The sequence below is a fragment of the Callospermophilus lateralis genome, chromosome 8 (genome assembly GCF_048772815.1).
Source record: "Callospermophilus lateralis isolate mCalLat2 chromosome 8, mCalLat2.hap1, whole genome shotgun sequence".
Classification (NCBI taxonomy): Eukaryota; Metazoa; Chordata; class Mammalia; order Rodentia; family Sciuridae; genus Callospermophilus; species Callospermophilus lateralis.
In genome coordinates this window covers 33,279,224-33,303,029 of record NC_135312.1, presented here as the reverse complement: position 1 = coordinate 33,303,029, position 23,806 = coordinate 33,279,224, and the positions used below count along the sequence as shown (strand labels likewise).

The 23,806-nt window shown below is 37.8% G+C and overlaps 1 protein-coding gene across 1 annotated transcript in view; it reads right to left on the bottom strand.

The window, feature by feature from the left end:
- The window catches only part of Grxcr1 (glutaredoxin and cysteine rich domain containing 1), a 105,752-nt gene that overhangs the window by 38,297 nt on the left and 43,649 nt on the right, over positions 1 to 23,806 (bottom strand). Inside the window, exon 2 of the mRNA XM_076864015.2 lies at positions 6,761 to 7,003. Coding sequence (XP_076720130.2) covers positions 6,761 to 7,003 — 243 coding nt within the window. The remainder of the gene's footprint in view (positions 1 to 6,760; positions 7,004 to 23,806) is intronic.

Below are 23,806 nucleotides of genomic sequence, written 5' to 3'. Positions count from 1 at the left end.
CATTCAGCTCTGGCCAAGCCACTAGCAGACTACAGAGAGCAGCCAAATTCCACCAACATTGCAACCTATCAAAACAATTGTTTTCAGCTACTAAGATTTGAGTAGTTTATTATATAACAAAAACTAATACAGCTACATCTTAATACCCAAACCTTAACCATGGATTGTTCCAGTCCATGCTACTTTTCTTTGGTGATGAAGTTTGAGACATTTGATCAGTCATTAGCTTCCTGATCTAAGGAATGATACCAGCACCAGAAGGAAACTTGATCCTTGAGGACTTAATCATTGCACAGTAGCAACACACACATAAGAAAAAAAACTTGGGAAAAGTATAGTAAAATATATCCCAAAACCATGAAGATATGGAATCTATCTTGAAAAACAATCTACGTGAAAGTTACATGAAAATTTTGACTTGTCCTAGATTCATTTGATCAAATGTATGGCATAGCTATTTAAAGTCAATCTGGGCTCCTTTAGAGGAGGGATGGAAACCATTTTCAGGGAGATTGGCTCAGGATGCTATTAAAGACCAGAGTAGAGAATAATTAAGATGTGGAGGTTCAAAACACCATGGAGTTAGAGTTTAGGGAACCATGTAGAAAACATGTCAATATTCTTGTAAAAAAAAAAAAAAGTTAGTAGAACAAAGAAACACTTTCTATTTATATTGCTCCAGGAAAAAGAATCGGGACCAATTCACAAGATTCACAACATGTGTCGTCCATTCAAAATGACCAAGAGGCTGTTGTGATTTGAGTGTAATCTGAATTCTCCTAAACGTCTAAATATAAATTTTGCTTCCTATGGTGATGGTACCAGGAGGTGCTGAGGATCTTTAAGAGGTTGAGCCTAGTCCTTAGGTAATGTGGGTGTGCCTTCAAAGGGGATGATAGAACTGCAGTGTCTCCCAGCCCCTCTCTGTCCAGGTTCAAGATATGACTGCTCTGCTCCCACATGCAGTCTTGCCATGATGTGCCTCTGTCTGCTACCATCACCAGAATTAAGCTGATGCTGATGCCATATATTCGAGCCTTCAAAAGTATGAACTAAATAAATCTTTTCTCTTTAGAAGTTAGTGCCTCGGGAATTTCATCCTAGTTATGTGAAGCTAATTAATACAAAGGAGTAAAAGTAGAAGAATGTGACTTATAATGAGGAAAAGTATCAATCAATTAAATCATACTAGAATTGGCACAGATATTAGAATTACTAGACTAGGGAGTATGTTTCTGATCCCCAACCCCTTTTCTTGCACTTGCTTGCGTTCTCTCTCTCTCTCTCTCTCTCTCTCTCTCTCTCTCTCTCTCTCTCTCTCTCTCTCTACTTTCTGGCTGCATGAGGTGAGCATCTCAATATCACAACATCCTCTCCACCATGATATTCTGTCTCATGACCAGCTGAAAGCAATGGAATGAGCTGACTGTGAACTGAAATCTCTGAAACTATGAGCCTAAATAAACTTTTCTTCCTTTGAACTGTTATTCCTAGATATTTTGTCATAGTGATAAAAATCAAGCTAACACAGTACTCCTTGGTATTTACCCAAAAGAGTTGAAAATTTATGTTTATAATAACCTTTACATTCATTTTTTATTTACTAGAGATTTATTCATTATTACCAAACTGTAGAAGCAACCAAGATGCCCTTCAGTTGGCAAATACACAAATAAACTTTGGCACATCTAGACAATAAAATATTTCTCAGCATTAAAAAGAAATGAGCTATCCAGCCATGAAAGGACACGGAGGAAACTAAGATGCACATTACTGAATTTTAAAAAGCCAATCTAGAATCTTTGTACTGTTTATTCCCACTTATACACCATTCTGGAAAAGGCAAAACTATGGAGACAGTAAAAAGATCAGTAGTTGCTTGAGTGGAAGCATGATTTTTTTAGATAGTACATGATTTTTTTAGTATAGTACCCCAAATGGTACTATAATGGTAAACACATGTTATAAGTTTTTAATGGCATATGCAATTTTTTTTGCAGTGTTGGGGATCAAATCCAGGACCTTTTGCACGTTAGGTAGGTGTTCTACTCCCAAGCTATGCTCATAATTCTTATCACTATAAGTTTATCCAAATTCTTAGACTATACAATGTCAAAAGTAAACTGTCAGATAAACTACAGTCTTTGGATAATAATGATGAGTCAATGTAGGTTCATCAGTGTAACAGATGAATCATTTGTTGGGGGGTGTAGATGATGGAGGAAGCTATACATGTGATCCAAGTTATATGGGAAATCTCTATAACTTCTGCTCAATTTTGCTATGAACCTAAAATTACTTCTTTAAAAAATTGAGTCTATTTTAAAAAATTGAACTTATAAAGATAAAATTACCATGTCTGAGATAAAAAATAATATATTGCTGGGATTAACAGAATATTAGACGTTATAGAAGATAAGATCAGGGACTGAGGAGATATAACAATAGAAACTACACAGATGAAATGAATTGTGCTATGGAACACAGCCTAATCCTAATCCTCATATAAACGGAGGCCTTGAGGAAGAAGAGAAAAAGGAGGAGATGAAATTTTTGAAAAAAATAATAGCTGAAAAGTTTACAAAATTGACCAAAAAAAAAAAAAAAAACAAAGATAATATTCAAGAATCCTGTGAAATTTCGGCACACCAACACAAAACTGTTTTAAAACATATGGTCATCAAGTAGGTCTGTTTACACCAGCATCACCAAAAAGAGGTGGGGAGTATGTTATACCACAATGTTATGAGATCACCATGTGATAGAACATTTTTAGCTTCCTTATAACCTTATGGGACCACCATGGTATATGTGGTCTGTCATTAAACATCATCAAGTGGCACATGACTGTACCTTCTGAATGTAGTAGTAGGTTCATGAGTATACACATTTGTCAAAACTTGTTAAATTATATACTTTTTGTTGTTGGAGACAGGGTCTCACTACATTTCCCAGGCTGGTCTCAAACTCCTCTGCTCAGGCGATCCTCCTGCCTTAGCTCCAGTGTGAGGACTATAGGTGTTCCACTAGATGAGACTGGATTGTGTCCTTAAATGGGTACAAGTCTACCCCAATAAAGTTGCTTTTAAAATAATAAATGAAAACAGCATATCTGGTAGATGCTGTGATTTGGCTCACTCTGTAATCAATCCAGTTTTGTTCCAGAAGTTCTTATTGTACTTCAGAGGCTAGAAAACCAAAAAGCACATTTTCCAGATTCCCTCATGTTAAGTGTGGGGCTTATTTAGTAAACTTACTTATATTTAGGAACAGAGTTGAGTATTGGGAAGGGCAGAGAACAAATAGCCCTTTCTGCTGGTGTGAGCCACAGCCAAGGCAGTGAGTCTCTGGAGCTGGTCTATGCTACTTGATGGAGGCAGGAACAGCCTTGGGGACCCATCTCAGCTGAAAAGTTTTGTGAGTAGTCCTTAGAAATGGGCCAGACTCTATTTCTAGTCCATAAATTAGTTATGCTCAATAATAATTACCTTCTCTCTTCAATGGAACAATACAGTACTTTAAATAGGGAAAATATCACAGTCACAATATCAGCTAGTATAAGACACTTATCAATGGTCCTTCTATGACTCACTGATACCAGACACTCCACTTAAGTACTTTCTGTTTATAGCTCCATCCAATGAAGTTTTCGTGGATTTCCATTGTAGACTTTTGTGTTTGGTCCAGACACATCATCATTTCTGACCTATTTGCTAATACAATTTCTAAGAACTTTTGTCTAAACTATTGGATCTTTTTGTGGAAATATTTTCTGATGTCAAAACAACAGAACAGTGGATCCAAGCCCATTCCAACCTGAATTCCTCTCTCCCCACATTGCAGCATTCCAAGGCGGTGTTGATTTGTCTTCTAAAGCAATTCCTTTCCTTTGACTGTTCCCATCTTTAATTTTAAGTTTGGCGGAGGATGGGAGTCAGGAAAAAGAGCTTCGCTTCCTTATCAGTTCTCCTGTTCTTTCTCATTGAACTCCTTGTCTTCACTTGGAGGAAGATAACTGGCTTCCTCCAGCGCCAGACTCCTGGGGTGGGTAGCAAGAACAGTAGCAAGGTGAAGGAGGTGCGAAATGCTCTCCTGCGGTCCCAATCCCCTCTAGGTGTCCCTTGTCTCTGCTTCCAGGTGCCACTCATTCTGTTTCTATCTATTCACTTCATTTTCTAAAGAAAACTATTGTCTAGATGATTCACACATCTTGAGTTTTCTCACCCACCTAAACACAATCAAACAGCTTCACATGACTGTTGAAAACATCACAAATGTTAGGGAAATTACCAACATCACTTTAGTTTCCTAAAAGCCATGTTTCACCACATGCCAAAACCCAGCAGAGGGCATCCTTCCATTTCAGATGCATGAGCAGCAGGAAAAAGGCTCCACAGTGCCAGCACTGGATTCCTTGACAACTGAACCCTGGGATTTCAATAATGGGGCTGTTGTAGTTGAAGGGGAGGTATGTTTTATAAGTCATTTTTTATTATATAAGTTATCATTTGCCATTTTGAATTGTAGGTTTAGCAGTAACAGAAAACTAAAAGGAGAACAAAAAAATATCTGTTTCTGGACCCTTTCCAGGTTTGGAGCATTGGATTCAAATTGCATTATCAGGGAGGTTGCACCTGCATGACACTTTCACCCTAAGTTTACTAAGTGTGCAAATGAAGTGATCACAGAGAAAAGAGGGGAACATGTGCCCCACCTCATTGGTCCACTGCACTTTTTCATGCCCCCAGCTGAAAGAGCAGGACAGGCATTACAGCCTGTTACAGTGTCTCAGAAGAAGGAAGGAAGGAAGTCTGAGGTTTCTGGATGGGAACAGGCATGGTCAAGAGCAGTCTATAGGACGGGGCCAACCTGTGTGTGAGGTTTCGTACAAATCCAATGAGAAATACCTTATCTTGTCAGAATTTTTCCTGAGTTCAAGGATGAATGCCTAAAGCCCTGGTAAGTTATATTCTCCCTGATGTGATTGAGTTTATCAGATCCTTTCTTTATGGATGAAAGTCAGGAGGGGGAGGAAAGAACATGAGAAAGCAATGCAGCATAATTCACCCATCCTGCCAACACAGCCTTATTTGGGCACCCATTTAGTGCCTAGCCCTACTGGAGGCATTAAGACAGAATCATCAAAGAGTCAAAAACCCTTTTCCTCCAGATGATGTTCCAGAAAGCAGGGGTTTGGAATGTCAAATCTAACATTGTGTCATGGCCCTGCCTCTTGGCCAGCTTTGTCACTTGAAGCAGAGAAATTAATCTTTTCTTTTGCAAAACAAGGATAATCATTAGTATTTCTTGAAAACCCAATTTGTTAAACAGGCATAGAAACTATGTACTTATATGTATTATCTCATAAAATCCTTACCATCAGCCTGTGAGATAAGCTCTATTATTATTCTCATTTTGTAAATGAGGAAACCAACAAGCAGTCACAAGTTAAATATCAGAACAGGAATTTTAATAAGGCTGCCTACCCAAAACCAGTGTTCCCCTCTTAACCAGTATGCTGTCCAAGTTATCCTGAGGATTAGATAAGATGACTGGTGGAAACACGAGGGTACAGTATAGTGTTATTATTATTATCATTAGTTTTTATCACTATCATTATGGTTTTCTGGAGCCTAAGGGTATATATTGAAATACACTAAAAACAGGATCAATACTTCAAATCAAAATTCCTGTACTCCAAAATGTAGCTGATGCCCTTTGGTTACAATAAGAGTGCATAATGTCCTCACTATGGAATCACAGCTGCTTGGCATCTATCTTTCCATAAGATGATAGGCTGCCTCTAACAGGTATGGCTGTAGACGAGATATGAGAATGCACATTCCCTGAAACAGAACACAATCCTCTCCTGCTCTAGATTTCTCCATCTCCTCTGGAAAGCTAAAGGTTAAAGTCAGAAGCTAGACAAAACCAAGGTGCAAGTACCCTTCACAGTCTCCGTTCTATGATAAAGGATCATGTTGTCTGCTGTAGCTCTCAATGGGTGCTGGTGTCCCTTGGTACTGTCTCCTTTTCCAGACTGCACTATCCCAAGCCCTTGCTTTGGGCTTCTTACCCAAGTGTGCTCACAGATCAATGGGGTTAATTACACTTAACAGTATTATTCAAAGAGAAATGAATTGGACATATTTTGTTGCCTGCTTTGAGAGTTCTCTCTGCTTACTGCAAGCCTGAATTTATGTTTCACACTGCACTACAAAAACCAAGAATAATTTTAATCATTTATTATTTCAATAATAATTTATTTAAAATTTTATTATTTTGATAATAAACAAGCAGATAAGATTCAGATCCCAGGCCCCATTTCCTGTCTATCACATTTCAAAATTGTCATCTCAGGTTCATTGGGTAAGAAACTGGGTGTTTGATAATAGGGTATTAAGAGAACACAAATGCATAAGCCTCTCATTTTTCTGATTTGTAATGAAAGAAAAGGTAGTTTTATCCCACGTCAATCTTCACATTGCAAAATTCAAGTAACCTGAACATTTAAAAAATGTATTCAAAAATGCAATTTCATGCTGATTTTATGTCACTGTACTTTTGTAAGGCTGAACACGGTAGCAGCACATCATTTGGGACAGACATAAATGCTTCAATCCCTTTGGTTTGAGCTTCAAAAAATATCAAGTGCCCCGGTAGTTATGTTGCAAGTCATCTTGTTAGATAATCTTACATATGTCTCTCAACACTGTTTGGGGTCTATGACAAAGGATCTCCTCTTTGGCTGAGTACTTACCCCGAGATAATTGCCATCAATGAACACCACAGGGAGGGACGGAGCTTCCGAAACTCGCCGGCACATTTCATCTAACTCTTTTCCATATTCACCATTCAGAGCTATGTTTTTCTCTTCAAATTTTACTCGATGGTTTTGGAAGATCTTTCTAACCAGTTCACATCTCTCGAAGGTTGTCCTCACCACTCGAAGACAAGTGGTATAAATCACTACACGGTCAAATTCTAGGTCAGTTGATGGTTGCTGAAGGGGAAAAAATTGCAGTGTAAACACATTTCTTTTACTTTCCCACATCTTATTATCATCAGACAATTAGCAAGTGTATTATACAAACAACATGCAATAAAAGTTGAATGGATACCTTATTTATAAAGACTTGGTTTTTTTTTAAGTTAGAACATTTGTAATTGTGATAGGACTACTAATATCATTTAAATGACACAGTATAATTTCTTTCCTTTCAAGTAATGTCCTATCTAAAGATTGGCAAAGTCTCGAACAAGATGCAACGGGGTGAAATAAGGAATGGCTGAATTATTTCTGATGTTTTCTAGCAATTTCTATATCTGTGTCTTAAACACAAAGTATACTGAATAGGAAAGTTTAGAAGTTTTAACCAGTTGGAAATTCTTTTACATATCAACTTAGTGAATTTTCATTGTCTTTTGAGCCAGGCTTTCCTAGGAATAATAAAAGCTCCCTCATAAGGTGAAGCAGCACAGTACAGGTAAATAAATGTGCTCTATTGAGTGTCAGGGCTACAAGGTGCAGTCTCTGCCACAGGAATAGTGATTGACTGGACCAGAAAGGGAGTGCACAGAAGCCAACAGAAGTGAGCCCAGAGTTGCAGCCAGGTACCTAAACAAAACAAACAAAAGAGGATTCAGACATCAAGGAAGTGGAGGAAAGCAACATTCAAAACTAAGGCAAATAGTGCCGTATGGAAGAATCTCCGTTTCCTGCTAAATCAGGAATCAGTTCCTGCTGGCCTGGGAAACTCCACAGCACTACTAGAGTGAGCTACAGGACCATACTCTTTGTCCTTATCACAGGCTTACTGAAAGAGACTGAATAGGATATAACTATACCCTGAGGCCAAGAAATACTTGAGAATTCACAGGGCTGTGATTGTTAAAAATGTAGCCTTACAGTGTGTCATGTAACTATGTTGTATATCAAAGTAATTTTTTAAAGTTTCCATCCTAAACCTCAAATCATGTAATTAAAAATTTGTCTGTTTGTTTGTGACCTAATTGTGATTCTTTTATTAATAAAAGGCAATGGGAAAAGACCCTTTATTAGGCTGATGGCCAGACCTACATTTAATTTTCCTGCATTCTATGAGAAGTATTGTACCAGAGTATTAAAAGATATGTAATATTTTATTGATAAATCTATCCTTCAAAAGGAATGCATTTTAGGATATCATCATTTTGATGTGAATCATGTAAATGTTGATAATATGCTGTTTATTATACATTTAGTGTTTCAAGATATTCACTGAATTGCCTTTTTGCCCATGTATATTATGCAGTCTATTTGGAATTTTATTTTAAATAATGACATTAAAAGAGTAGTTTATGTAGAGAAATACTAGTGAATGTTAATTGTCTCTCCAGCTGTATTTATGGGTGTGTGTTCAACTGCTTTGCTGGTTGCAAAGTTGTATTATCAAAGTAAAGTGTATTTGTAAACTGTATGGAACTAAAAATTAGTAATAAAACCATTTTCTTAAAAAAATAAGAAAAATATAGCCATATAATTTGTGATATCCCCATGAAGTCAAAACCTTGATCAGAAATCATTTCACACAGCTAAATACCAAACCAGCCACATTAGTCATCACCACTTTGTATTTAAAGAAATCAGATCATCTGCTAAGATACAAATGCATGGAACTAAGAACATCTAATGTTATGAAGATGTCAATACAATGATCTCCACTTTGTGGAGAAAAAAATGACAGTTTTTTTTTCTCTAACAATAAAATTTATTCAAGATGTAAGAATCATTTCTTCCCTCAATAGAATATAAATGTTAAGTTGAAAACTCAGAGACCTGTAGGGGCTAAACAGGTGTCACAAATACAAAAGCAGGTCAGAACTAATAGAAAAATTAGTGACAGACAGGAAAATGGCATCCATAAGAGACAAACTTTACACAGCTTCAGGCAATTGTTGGCTTGCATACGTGTGACCCCCGTGTGGTTAGACATGATTAATTTTATATAGAAATTAAAATCTAGATTTCTGTAGCAGATTTTCTGATTTCTGAATGGTTGTATCTAATTAAAAATGTTTTAAAAGACCAATTGGACCAATACATGTGAAGGTGTCCTCTTTTCCATTTCTAAAACAAAACACCTGAGATAATCAACTTATGAAAGAGAAAAGGCTTATTTTGGCTAACAATTTTGGAGATTTCAGTTCATGATTGTATGGCCCCATTTATTTGAGTATGTGGCAAAGCAGCAGATCATGGCAGAAGTATGTAGTGGAAGAAAACTCACTTCTTGGCCAGGAAGCAAAAGACAGCAAGAAGGACATGCTGCCAATGACCTCAAGACCTCTCATCAGGCCCTACCTTTTAAAGATTTTACCACCTCTCTCAAGTGCCACCTTGGAGAATGAAACTTTAACACATGGGCCTTTGGATTACATTCTAGATCCAAACTATAGCATGGCATAAACTGCCAATCTATTTCCACTAGAGCGCATGGGCTTGAAAATCAGATAAACCTAGGCTCCGTCCCCAGCCATCTGTTCTTCTAAAGAGGCAGCACAGGAACTAAAGGAAGCACATGAACTACTGAGCCTCAGCTTCCTCATTTGAAAATGTGATAATAACAAAAGCTACCTAACAGGGTTTCTGAGAAGATTAAGTAAGAGAGACTATGAAAGCAGCTATTGTAGGGGCTTAAAAGATGGTGCTGCTCAATATGGAAAAATACTAAACTTGACACCAAGAGATTTTACAGTTCAAACTTGAACAAAAATAAGTCTGTGGAAAAGACCAAGATAACTGATAACACAAAGATGGATTCTCACTCTGCTTAGATTAAGAAGCACTAATTTTAAGAGGAAGCAACCAAACACCCCAGAGTCCCTGGCTCTTCTCCATGCTCACAGTCACAAGTAAGTGAGGCACTTACGGGGCTCCCTGGGGACCTGGCAGCTTGTGGAAGAACATGAGGGGTCTCCTTCATCTGATCCTGTAGAGATCATTTTACTTCTTCTTCCTCTACAATTTACTTCTCCTTCACCTTCTTTTTTTTTTTTTTCTTACTTGAATGCTCTAGCTAGGACTTACAGGAATGCTTGAGTAGAAATGGTGAGAGTGGACAATCTTGCCATGTACAGATCTTACCCATCAGGAGGCTAGCTGTGTGCTTTTCATGAGTGGCCTTTGTTATGGTGAAGAATTTTTTTTCTTAACTCTATTTTATTGAGATTCTTGTATCATGAAAGGACATTGAACTAGATGCATTACATTTTGAAGAACTACGTTATGATCACATAGCTTGAAAGACAAACTGGATTTATGTCCATTTAAAATAATGCCTATGGGCTAGGGTTGTGGCTCAGCAATAGAGCGCTCACCTAGCACATGCGAGACGCTGGGTTTGATCCTCAGCACCACATAAAAATAAATGAATAAAATAAAGGTATTGTGTCCAACTACAAGTAAAAACAATACTTAAGAAAACAAAATAAAATAATGCCTAGTCATTCATTCAGCAAATTTATTTGCTAAACACAGTGCTGGGCAATAGCTATATAATAATGTACAAATAATACAGTTCCTTATCAACATGAAGCTCAGAGTATAAAATAATAAAAAAAACCTGAACAATTACATAAGTATGGATTATAAACTGTTAAGTACCATAAAAGAGATGTATAATTAGAACATTTTGCAGCAGTGGTGTCTCTTCTTGTCTTAGAAGACAAGAAAGGGTTTTTTTGACATTTCAGTTCAGATTGGAAGCACAGGAAAGAGTCACAGAAATTAACTAGAGACCATGAGAAGAAGGTGGCTTCTCTGAAATTCTTCAAAGGTCATTTTCTGAAACACAGAGAGGAAAAAAAAAATAGAAAAAAAATGTACTAAATTAGCCTAGACAGATATGCAGGGTTGTATTGTATCGAGACTTTAAAGATCTAGAACAATGGGAAATTCCTAAAGGTTTCTATGGAGGATGGCAGAGGCTGCACTGAATGAAGTTTACATTTCAAAAAAGATGAATGAAGAAGGGACAGCATATGTAGTTGCAGACAGTGTGCACTGCAAAGCCCTAGATAGTGCTGGAAGAATCACAGTCTAAATAAATGATTTGTCCAGAGTTGTGAGTCCATATTTTTGTGCTACCATTCTCAGTCTAATCGCTCACCCCTTGCCTAAGAATATTGAGTGTGGGGCAAAGGTAGCATAGAAAGTATGGCTGTGTCTTAAATGGGGTATCCAATATAATGTCCTAAAAAAGATCTTATTGCACATTTTTTATATGGTGTGAAGTTGGTTTTCCTAGAGGTAGGGTAGATCAGATGATTCCTCTAGATCTTTTCCAGTTTTATAATATGAATTTTAAAAGATATTGTCTTGGGAGGAAAAAAAAATCCTCTTCTACATTTGTTCCATTTCTTTTTTTCCCTCAACAGATTTGACAAAGCATCTGACCAGAAATCTAAAAATAGCTTCTGGATGGCTCGCCTTTCCTCTTCTGGCTCCCTGAGGGTTACCATGGGAATAGTGTAATGAGGGGTGGAAGCAGGTGAGCAGCCAGAGAAGCCACTGGGATTGCAGTGTGCTGCTTCTCAGAGAGCCACCGAGAGGGTGATAAAGGCAGGCTATTTCCTCTTCTCGGTTGATTAAAAACATGAATCAGGGATGCCTGGCAGCCTCACAACAAACTGCAGCAAACACACAGGAATTAGGATGGAAATTGCTAAAAATGAGAATAAAGGTACCAAAAGCTGACCTATGTCCTCAGTCTGCCTTCACCCTGCAATGATGGCCCCTGTGAAACAGTAAGTACTTTCATCACCCAATCATCTTAGACAATTTTGAAGGCTTCACCCCTACTGGAACTGGTCCTGGAATTCAAGCCAAGAATTAGTCCCCACAAGTCCCTCACAGAGGAGCAGAGCAGAGCAGGTTCAGCTCCTCCACTGCAGCAAACCCAGCCAGTTATTCCCACTTCAGCTTGGTCCAGTTCTCCAGAAGAGGTTTCTGAGATTTGCCCATGTGTATCCTTAAATCAAGGACTTAGAAATTCCCAGACATCTCCAGGAACTCTAATCTCAAGGGGAAAAAAAATTTAATAAAAAATTTTAAAAGTCTTTGAATATCAGTGGAAGACATAATGTTAATCCCTTTGCATTCATTTAATCCTCGCAATAACTTACATGATGTTCCTCTCTTCATTAATAGATCTAAAAACCTGGGCTCAGAAATGAACCTTGACAAGGTGACAGTTAAATAAAGTAAGGCCAAGTTAGCGAACCCAAAAGCACACCCTCCCAAAGTCTGTAGCTCCAAGCTGAGCCTTTGAACCCAGTTGTTTAGCTGTCAGCTCCCCACAACAAAGTTGTTTCTAATTTACACACTGCAGGAGGTGGAATCCATTGCCACAAGGTAGAGATAAGGGCTATGATATATAGAGGTTTGCCTTTTACTGAATTATGCTACCACATTTAACAGTAAGATACAACACACAAGGGGCACTTTAAACAATTTGTTTGTTGAGTTTCAAAAAACTCCTTTGAGATAGATAAGGTGTAGGGATCTTTTCTGGTCCTCCTGAAGGCCAAAGAGGCAAAGTGATTGACTCAGAGTCTGACTCAGAATCATGTCAGGAAGCAATTGGGACCAGACCCAAATTTCCTGATTGCCGAGCAACAGGCCAACCTGGCTCCAGGGTACAATTTTAAGAAGCAGGCCCATGCCAGTGGAGGCAGAGCCGTGGGCCCTTGCAAGGGTGGGCAAGGGATTTTTATATCTGTTGCTCTCTCTCCTTCTCTGTGCTACTCTGATCCCTGTAGCTAAATGTGTATCCTGAGTGCTTCTTGATGTTCAATAGCTAAACAAACCTCTGCCCACCTTGCTCTCAAATCACTTTGAATTCCCATTCTTGAATGTAACAGGATTTGAAAGCCCACTTCACTACACAGGTTCCTTTCTTAGCTTATTTCCAATTGCAACCATTTTTTTTCATTCAGTCCTAAATGAGAACCATGATCTTCTATGCTGCATGCCCCTTCCCACACTTGGAATTCAAAACATGTTTTATGTTTTAGGGTGGAAGTGTGAAGCTTTGGAGGGAACTTCACCATGTCTCTCCATAAGAAAGAAGTTTTAAAAATACTTACATTGTCATTCTTTGCATGATGACTGCATGTTCTAGATGCAGTTCTAGAGACTTCAAGTTGGACTTCACATGTTTTTTCTTTATTCCCATAAGCAATGAGTATTATGATACAGATTTTATAGATGAAAAAATGATAGTGCAGAAATAAACTTAGGGAACTTAGAGAAAAGCAACAGAGCCAGAATCTGAGCTCAGTCTGCCTCCCTAGTCCTTGCTCTTTTCCCATGAAGATGCTCCATCACCCTATTATTGTAAATTACCACAGCCCACTGTACTAGAACTGTGTGGCAAATTATATCATGAAAGGACTGTCACAGGAACAATCCTAGATGCCCCACTGCTTGTCCCTTTACTTCACTCCCATCTCTGGTTAAATGTCACCCTTCAGACAAATTTTCCCACAAATCCTATGGAAAACATCACCTCTGTACTCTTACCTAATTCCTTCCTTTAATGTACTCAGTGTTGTGGAACATTATATGGTGTTTGCTTATTGCTTCACTATCTATTCCTACTAATAAAATATAACCCCATTTAATCACCAACTTAGTTTTGTTCCCTAGAACTAAAAAAGCAGAATATAATATGGTACATAGTAGATGCTCAAGAAGTACCTTTTGGCCTCTTTTTCATGCTTTCAATTAGAACTTGGTTCGAACTTCCCTCTTTGTAACTAAATAATCTTGAATTAATTACTAAAATTCTTTAAGTCCAATTTTTCTTGTCTTTAAAACAGGGATAATAATGTCTACTCCATGGAGATTGTGAAGATTAAATAATACAATGAATGAGGGTGAAACTCTTAACATGAACACTTATGCATAATAAATACTTGGAAAATTGTGTGTCATTGTTTTGTAAAATGTGACTGACACCTATCAGCACCAATACCAATATTTCTATAAACAAAGAGTTGAAATCTACAGACGTCATTCTCATAACCTTAGCAGCAAATTTAACCTCACAATTACATAGTGATCAAAAAATAAATGTTTTGAGGTTAACTGTCATTTATTTTTGTCTGGAATATGCCACCAATTCTAAGAATAAAAGTGATGGAGAGGAATATATTTAAAAATGTTATGAAGATCTCTCCTTTTCTGAGCCCACTGCCCTTTCTGACATGGAAGAAATGCAAGAGCATAATCTTTGCAAGCAAAGGTTTCTGTAGAGAGTTCTTTCCATTTTTGTTAACTTTCTAAAATCTTGCATATAAACAAATTTTGATTACATCCTTAGGAACTGTCTATTTGTCCAAAGCAATTAGTGAATTAGCCCAGACACTAATTGAAAAGTCAATGAACCTAATGAATCCTCCACCTCTTCCCCAATAAAGCAGTGTGTGTGTGTGTGTGTGTGTGTGTTTCAGACAGTTAAACTGAAACAATGCTGAAAATGAAGATAGCCCCTTCACCCACCACATAGAAGGGGATCACAGGTCTACCAAGTCAGCATTAATCAGGCACAGGAAGATTTCCAACAAAAATCTAGATTTTCATGTTTTTGAAAACACAAAATATCTGATGAAACGAAAATGTAGTTTTTATACATTCCTGCAATAGCTGGAGTTTGGCATCAGCAATAGCTGGAGTTTGGCAACAGCCACCCCTTTTAGATGACACATGTCCTTTAGTGCTGAATTTCATGTCACTTTCCTCTATCTGGACAATTTCACTCACTGACTTTGTATCACTCCTTAAGATTTGAACTAACAATTTGGAATCTAGGCTGGTTTGTTCACACAGACCCTTATATGGAAAGAAACTGAGACCCACACAGTTTTAATTACTTGAATCAAATCTTTCTTTAGGAAGCAATATTTTGCACAAAAACAAACAAACAAACAAACAAAAACAGCCATCAATCCACTGGCACTTACTGACACTTCAACTGTGATAGTTAATTTTATAATTTTATGTATCAATTCTGCTGGACCAGAGGATGCCTAGATATCTGACTAAGCATTATTTCTGAGTTTGTCTCTGCAGGTGTTTCTGGAAGAGGTTAGCATTTGGATTGAAATTAGCACTTGAAAATAGATGGCTCCCCCCAATATAGGTGGGCACCATGTAATAATCTGTAGAAGACCTGAAGAAACAGGAAGGCAGAGGTTAGTTTTTGTCTTTTCTTTTTACCTAACTGCTTGAGCTAAGTCACTGGTCTTCAGACCTCAGTGCTTATTGTTCTTGGGTCTGCAGACCCAGACTTGAATCAATACCATTGGCTCTCTGGCTATCAGGCCTTCCAACTATACCACTGGGTTCCTTGGGGCAACTTGCAATCTGAGGAGCATTGTACTTCTCAGGTTCCATAATCCCATGAGCCAATACAATATAATAAATCTCTTCCTAGATACAGATATCTCTATAGGTATGTATAGATATAGATGTAGCTATGGACATACTTTGCATATTGGTTATGTTTTCCCAGAGAAATTTGAGCAATATAGTTGCTATATGAATTTGAGAAACCTAGTTTACTTCTCTGGGATTCAGTTTTCTCTTCTCTAATATGGGAATAGCTATAATCTAGCTGTTATGGTTTGGATGTGAGTTGTTACCCCCAAAGCTCTCATATTATTGCAGAAATGTTCAGAGGGAAAACGATTGGATTATGAAGCTATACCCTAAGCAGTCCACCCTAGTTTGAGTGGACTAACTCTGTGATAACAATAGGCAAGTGGAGTATGGCTGAAGGAGGTGACCGGTCACTAAGGATATTCCCTGGAAGGATTCATCTTCCCTGTGACCCTTTCCACCCCACCCCACCCCCATCTTTCTACTTTCTGACTCCACTATGAGCAGTTTCTCTTTCACTGAACCCTTAGACCATGATACTTCACCACACCTTGGCCCACAGCAATGGCATCTGCAGAGATAAAACCCTGAAACCATGAGCCAAAATAAAATTTTCCTCCCCTTAGCTGCTCTTGTCAGGTATTTGGTCACAGAGACAAAAAGCTAACTAACGCACTAGCCCATGATGTTGTTGTAGAATCACATATAAAATGTACCTGAAAACACATTGTTAATTATGAAACATCGCAAGCTTACCACTGTCATTATTACTCAGAGTTCATGTATGGGGAAAAAAGTGACTAGATCGAATTCAGAAATCTCTCCTAGAAACTATGCTCCTGCAAAAGTGTCTGTCTTATAATAAGAACACTTTGACTTCCTATAGAAATTGTAACAAACATTACCTACCGGGATTTTAGATTTGCTCACCTCTGCAGACAAAAGCAAGATCAAGGTGAATGCCAAAACTACCATATTCAAGAGCATCCAGCCCCAACATGATAGGCTTACAACATTAAAAAGCCAGGCAGAAAATGAATCAAGAACATTCTACAAATGAAAATCTTTAAAAATATATTTTTAATCTCATCCTTTGAAATATTAAAATTGAAAATCCAAAAGAAAAAGGCCTAAAACATCGGACAATAAGTGGCCTCCGAATAAGTGGTTAGATAAGCACCATGCTGTCATTTGATAATGCCCTTCATCTTCTTTACAAAAACCCTCATGCTCTTTCTAAACAGGAAAGGTGTCCTTCTTTTCCATCTTCTCAAATGTATGCATATCATGAATAAATATCAAACAATAAAACCTTAAAATGTCCTCAATTTTCTACACCAAGGAAAATGTTTCAATTATCAGTTAAATATAGCCAATCCCTTTCAGTGGATTTGGATGCAATAAGAATTTTACCTTAGAGAGTGAATTACCTGTACCAAATTTCAGCTTGAAGCTTTCATAAGTTCCAGAGTGACAGAGAGAAGCGATCTCAGTCTCTGAGGAATTCCCATAATAGACTGAGAACCAAGAGCGGCAAAGACAGAAAACTCAGAAGCTGAGAAAATTGGACCCAGCTGCAGGCACACTTCTCATCCCTGTCGTCTCCTGTTTTCCCATTCTGAGGTTAATCTGTCCCCCTGACTACCCTGTTGATCAGGGTTCCAGACTCACCTAACTCCTAATGCTGCACTTGGGCCATGGGATGGGGGTAACTGCTGAAGAACTCTGATGAGGAAATTAGAGGTTGATGTAAGAAGCTAAGATACACTTTATGGGTTATGAGTCCTTTATCTCTATAAGTAAGGTAAGTTCTATTATTATGTTAACTGTACAAATAAAAATACTGAGGCCCAGAGGAATATGTTTCTGGCCTAAAGTCAGGTGACTAGCAAATCATAAAGCTGGTATTTGATCGACATAAATTGTAGAACTCTTGACTCCATCTATACCTCATGTCTTTTGGTAAATAAGAATTGAGAGCGACTGAGGGAGAATCTATGAATCCTAAAGTTTTATAAATAGTATAATCACTTCCTATTGCTTTAATTTCATACTCCTATTTTAACAAATTACCACAAACTCAGTGACTTAAAACAACAAACACATATTATTTTAGAATTCTGGAGGTCAAAAGTCCCAGCTAGGTTTCAGGAGGCAGAAGGTGTCAGCAGGGCTACAGTCCCTTCTAAGACTCAGGAGAGACGCCATTACCTTGCCTTCCCAGCTTCCAGAGGCCACAGTATCCTTGGATCAAGTTCCCTTCCTCCATCTTCAAGGTTCTTGAGGATGAAGCACTACCTCCAGTCTCCTCTTCCTCTCTGCCTCTGAACTTCCCTGCCTCCCTTTTGTAAAAGATGTGTCCTGAAAGGATTCATCTTCCCTGAGGCTCTTCTCTCCCTTCCCTCTCTCTGCTCTCTGATTCTGCCATGAGCTAAGCAGATTTTCCTCCATTGGGTCTTCCGGCTATGATGCTACATATACGTTGGGCTCATCCAATAATCCAGGATGATTTTCCCATCTCAATGTTTCTAGCTCATTTATATCTTCAAGTCCTTTTTACTGTGAGATATCATATTTGTGAGTCTGGGGATTAGGAGACAGATATTGCAGGAAGGTAGGTAGCTATTTTTCAGTGGCCTACCACAGATAGGTAGATAAAGTATCAGATTCTAGCTACAGGAATGGAAGTTCTTCAAATTACATAAGCTTAAAACAGAAAGGAGACTTGAAAATTATCTAGTGCAACTCAAGCAAATGTATGATAATATCAAGAACACTCTCAAACTTCTGGTTATTTGCCTAGATCTTCCTCCTTGTAATTTTCAGATTGTTTTAGAAACAGAACTGGAAGGTAATTCTAGTAAGGTGAACATGAAACACACTGTTCTTTGAAAACCCTTGATAGAATCACTTGTGAATAGGATTTTTCTTTAAGTTGCTACTTAAAGAGTATTTAAAAAAAGAAGCAAGTGGATTAAAGTGAGGGAGATGGTTTGCTTATTTTTTATCAATCTCGTGTATCCATCTATCTTCTGTACTCTTTTGTATCTCTTACTTCGCAAAATGCTTTTCCTTCAATTGTCAAATAAGCCTTAGAAATTGCTATGAAAGCCAGATTCTAAGCATGACCAAATGAGGGAGGTGCTTTGTGTTACATGAAAAGGAAAACACAAGTGAAAATATTTGAAATTTCTGCATAAAGCCAGAGGTTTAAATAGTCTGGGAGTTCTACAAAGGAATCTAGGTAATTTCTTAGCTCAACTTCAAAGAGAACAAATAACTCTTTAAGATTTCAAAAGCAAGAAAATATTGCCTTTCCATTTCTTCTGAAATGTCCCCAAATTGGGTTGCTTTAATAAAAGCACTTAAATTGTGAGAAACATAAAATTACACAACAGATGTGCAAAATAATGCTCAAAACATTAAAAGTCATGTCTTTTCAAGTATACACTATATCATTTGGAATGACCTATGCAATTCTGAAAAGGAAGTTTACTGCTTATTATTCATTGTAGATTCAAATGAGAAACGAATGCAGGTGTTTTTAAACAAGATTGATCACAGAATCATTATCAGAAGGAAGAAAATAGTTATTTCTGGGAATGTCCTTCATCCAAATCTGCTTGGTTTGTTACCAGGGCCCCATACTGGAGCTGATTATTAGGTTTTGGAGATTCAGCCAGTAGGAAAGAGATCTAATGGAATTATTGAATAAAATAGTAAGTCTCGTTAAGTGGTAGATTTTATGTGAATAATTTTATCAATAACCGAGTTAAAACTGGAAAAATAAAAATTATTTATTGAGTGAATTCCAGGAATTATGTCTACTGAATGTATTTATTCTTGTTATAACCATACAACATATTATGTAATTGATGCTTTTATTCTTTTTTTTTCATTGACAATAAAAATGAGTCACAAGGAGATTTCTAATTTTCTCAAGGTTACAAAATCTTGAAATTTTTCATATATGTGAATATATCCTCCCCCCTTTTCTAGGTTTTCTCCTACAAATCTGGCTGTTCCTTCTCCATGTTGCACAATGGTCACACTTTATCTTAAGCATTCTGTTTCCCAGGAGCTCTCAGCTGGGTGTACTGGCTACCTCCTTCTTGCTAATGATCTTTTAAAATTTTCACCAGCTAATTCAAGGCTAATGAAACTCCACATGTATATCTTCATCTCAGACTGTTTTCCTACAATACAGACCTGAATTCCAGCTGTGTAGCATCTGCACTTGCATATAATTACCATAGGTTGAAGTCAGATTGTCGGAAGCTCACATCATCATTGCCACTAAGCCTACTCAACCAATTGCCTGAAGTCTAGGTATCATTTGGACATCTTCTGAGCTAACACTAACTAAACCCATGTTCTGCAATCAACTAGTCATGTCACTGCAAAAACGTTTAGAGGTGAATTGACTGGGGTATGAAAGCCACTACTTAATCAGTGCATTAACCCCCTGATTGGAATCAACTGTGTAGTAACTGTAAGCAGGCAGGACTTTGGCCTATACATTTTGCCCATATCCAGGAACACTCTCTGCTTCCTGGTTGTCATGTCCTGAGCTGCTTTATTCCACTGCACCCTTCCGCCATGATGTTCTGCCTCACCTTGTGCCCAGAGCAATGGAATCAGTCATCTATGGACTGAGACCTCTGAAACTGTGAACCCAAATGAACTTTACTTTCTCTAAAATTGTTTTTGTCAGGCCTTCTGGTCACAACAGTGAAAACACTGCCTAAAACAACATAAAATAATAATAAAATAATCATTTCCTATTGCTTTAAAGATAAAAGTCTAAATACCCAGAAAAACCCTGTTTGTTGTGGCTTCTGCCTTTTGCCCTAGTCCTGTTTCATATAACACTCCCCTTGGTGTGTTTATTATTTATTTCACTAATATTTATCAAGTTCTGTGATTTAATATTTACCATGTTCTATGTGCAAAATTCTCCAGACACAAAACTTCTACTCTTTTCCAAGAGTAGGAGCTTAACATCATCTTCCTCAGTGGATAATTTCAAGTCATGCAGCAGCACCTCTGGGGATCCTCCCAGCCCTCTCTCTTCAGTGGGATATGACTTGTCCATCTTCTGGGCTTCCTGCACTGACTCTTTCCCTCTATGAATTTCCCAAGACAAAAAGTTTGTGTTACTTAATTTTATATCCTCTAGAGTTAATAGAGTCTGGAATATGGTCATAGACACTGCTGTGATCTGGATGTTGCTGTCCCTCAAAAATTCATATTTTTAAACCTAATTCCCAATTATTAAGAGGTCAGCCTTTGAGAGGTAATTAGGTAATTAGGTCTTGAGGACAGAGACTTCATGAATGGGATTGTCGTCCTTCTAAAAGAGACAAGAGAGAGCTGTTTGAAACTTCTACCATGTAGCTACCACAATAGTCACCATCCTTGAACTAAGCCTCACCAGACTCTGAATCTGTTAAAGTATATATATATATGTAATGTGTCCAACTACAACTAAATATATATATTTATTACACCATACCTTTATTTTATTTATTTACTTTAATGTGGTGCTAAGGATCGAACCCAGTGTCTTGCATGTGCTAAGTGAGCACTCCACTGTTGAGCCACAACCCCAGCCCATAATGTTTTGATCATATAATTTCCAGCCTCCAGAGGAATAAATGTCTATTATACATAAGTTACAGTCTAAGGTGTCATGTGATAGCAGCCCAAATGCATCAAAACAGATACCATGAATTTTTGTTGAATAAAGAACAACCAAAATTTAAATTTAAGGCTGTCTGATGCTAAATTTTATATGTATATGTTCTATTGTAATAAAATAGCACAATCTAGCATTGTATATGGGGATAATGAAGAAAAAAGAAAAATAACAAAAGTGTTTTAATCCAAAATAAGTAAATCAACAGTAATTCACTGGTATAACATCCAAGAATTGTCACTCAAGTAAGCATTTTTCCCTATCTCTTTAAAAAATTTTATACAATTTTGCTCTTATCAGTAGCTGAGGCAGAAATGCAGGTTGTTGGTGTGTCTGAGCTTTCCAAGTGGGTGTGTATCATTCTGAACAGGGTAATTTTATAGCACTTGCCTCTGATTAAACTGAAACCACGTTGCCAGGCCAGAAGCTGCAGGCTAACTGCACAATGGCCAACCTCTTACCCTGAACCCCATGACGCATGTAAACATGTTGCCAAAAGTCTCTCACTGCCTCATTTTATCACTTTTAATAGCAAGTTGAAGACGGAAAAAGGCCAAAAGACTTTTGCTCACAATTAAAATGAAATAATGTTATACAGTCATTAAAGCCAATGATTTCAGAAACATTGAAGACTGTGAAGTGGTGCTCAAAAATATACGTTTGTGAGAGAGGGAAGAGGGGATTAAAAACAGGCTAACCACGCCTGAAACAGAGCAGAGCATCATTATTGGCCAGTGATATATTGTGCAGATGTCCACTAGGCCCAAGAAAACCCTACCTGCTGCCCTTTATCATCACCTACTGTTCACCCGTTAGCACCTGTTGAAATTTACAGTCCAGATCTATAAGACATAGCCACTTATTCAGCCGGACATGGGAAGGAGAAAGCATCTTTGTCTCTGGTTCCAAAGCAATGAAAGTGTAAGCATAGAAGATGCCAGACCTAGTGCTCTTACCCCCTACACACTGTCAGAGAAGGGATCTGACAGCATTTCCATGTTCATTGTTCATCTTCATCCCTGCCATGGCCATGGTTTATTTACATGAGTCAATAAATTAATTCCTCTTTGTGTTTTGAGGGTAGTTTGGGGGTGTATGTGTCTGTTTAATTCTTCATGTTTCCATGTTTCTGTCATGAGCAATGTATCTTTGTCCTTTGGGGATGCATAACAAAATACCATAGACTTACAAACAACAGAAATTTATTTCCAGAGTTCTGGAGGCAGGGAAGCCCAAGCTCAGTAACCCAAGCAACAGATTATGTGTCTGGGGAAGGCCCATAAGCAGTGACTTCTTTCTGTGTCCTATCAAGGTGGAAGGGCATATGAGCTGCCTCTGGTCTTTTTTATAAAGGCACTAACCTCATTCATGAGAGTGAAGTAGAGTGGCCTCCTCACCACCCAAGGGTGCTAACTCTTATAATATCACTTGGCAGTTAGGTATCAATTAATGAATTTCGAAGGGACACAAATATTCAGATCATAACACAAACCAAGTCACTAACTGATACAATAGCCAGGATTCCAGCAGATCCAGTGAACTTTTCAGATTGTTTTGCTCTTTATAAATCAAAAACTTTCCAGAAACAGTATTTTTGAAAGAAAGGTAGTAACAGTTTTCACACACTGGGGACATTAGCCCACCTCCACACTCACATATCACCTGGGCTATTCAGAATGAGCAAGACCTTAGGAGTGCACAAATAATTTCCTTCCTCTTGACTCCTGGTGCTCATAACATTGAAAATTCTGAATTCAGAGGTAGGAAACCTCAACTGTGAATCCCATCTTTGATATTTTGTAGTAAGATGACCTATAGCCAATTGGTTCCCATTTTCATAAAACAGGTAAAACGTACCTACCCACTCATGTCACCCAGCCCTGATGAGGATTAAATAAAACAGGTGGCATGACTGGACTTTGTACAAAGATGCATAAGTGACTGCTAATCACTGGCCTTCCCCAAGGCTTGGTGTTGAACCTTGATATCTTTTCTGTAAAACCCTGTCTTGAAGGACTCATCTTTATGATTTCCTGAAACTATCACTTTCCTTCTCCTTCTCCCAGGTTAATATTTATTTTCTTTTCCTCTCATTTGTGGGACAGTTTAATGAGCTTTCCATTTTTAGAATCCCGACATCATTTCAAACTTGTCTAGTCTACATGCTGAACTTTCCCCCAGTTTCCTTCTCTCTCTGCTCCCTCTCTAGCTTTGATCTGCTTATTTTCTCTTGGACCATGGAGCCACCTTCCACCCAATCCTCCTATTGATCATACCCAATCGTAGACCAATTTTTCCTGGGAAGTGTCCTTAAAATATTTTCTCTATTATCTCTATTGCTTTCTTCTTATCATTTTAAGCAACTCTCAAATCTCATCACCTTTTGCCTAGATTACTACATCCTTTCTGCTTCGTCAATTTTTTCTCCCTAGTACACTACTTCCTCTACCCATTCAGAATAATCTCTCAAACCTTCCGTCTAAAATATTTAGTGGCTCCTGCCACATAAAATCCAAACTTCTTATTTTGGCTTATATACTTCTTTATACTCTGTCCCATACTTTCTAATTTTCCCTTACCTTTTATCACTCTCAATTATGTTCCCATTAGAAGAATATACATTTCATTAGGGCATGGAGCTTAGCTATCTTCCTTACCAACACCGAGAGTAAGGTTTCTCAACC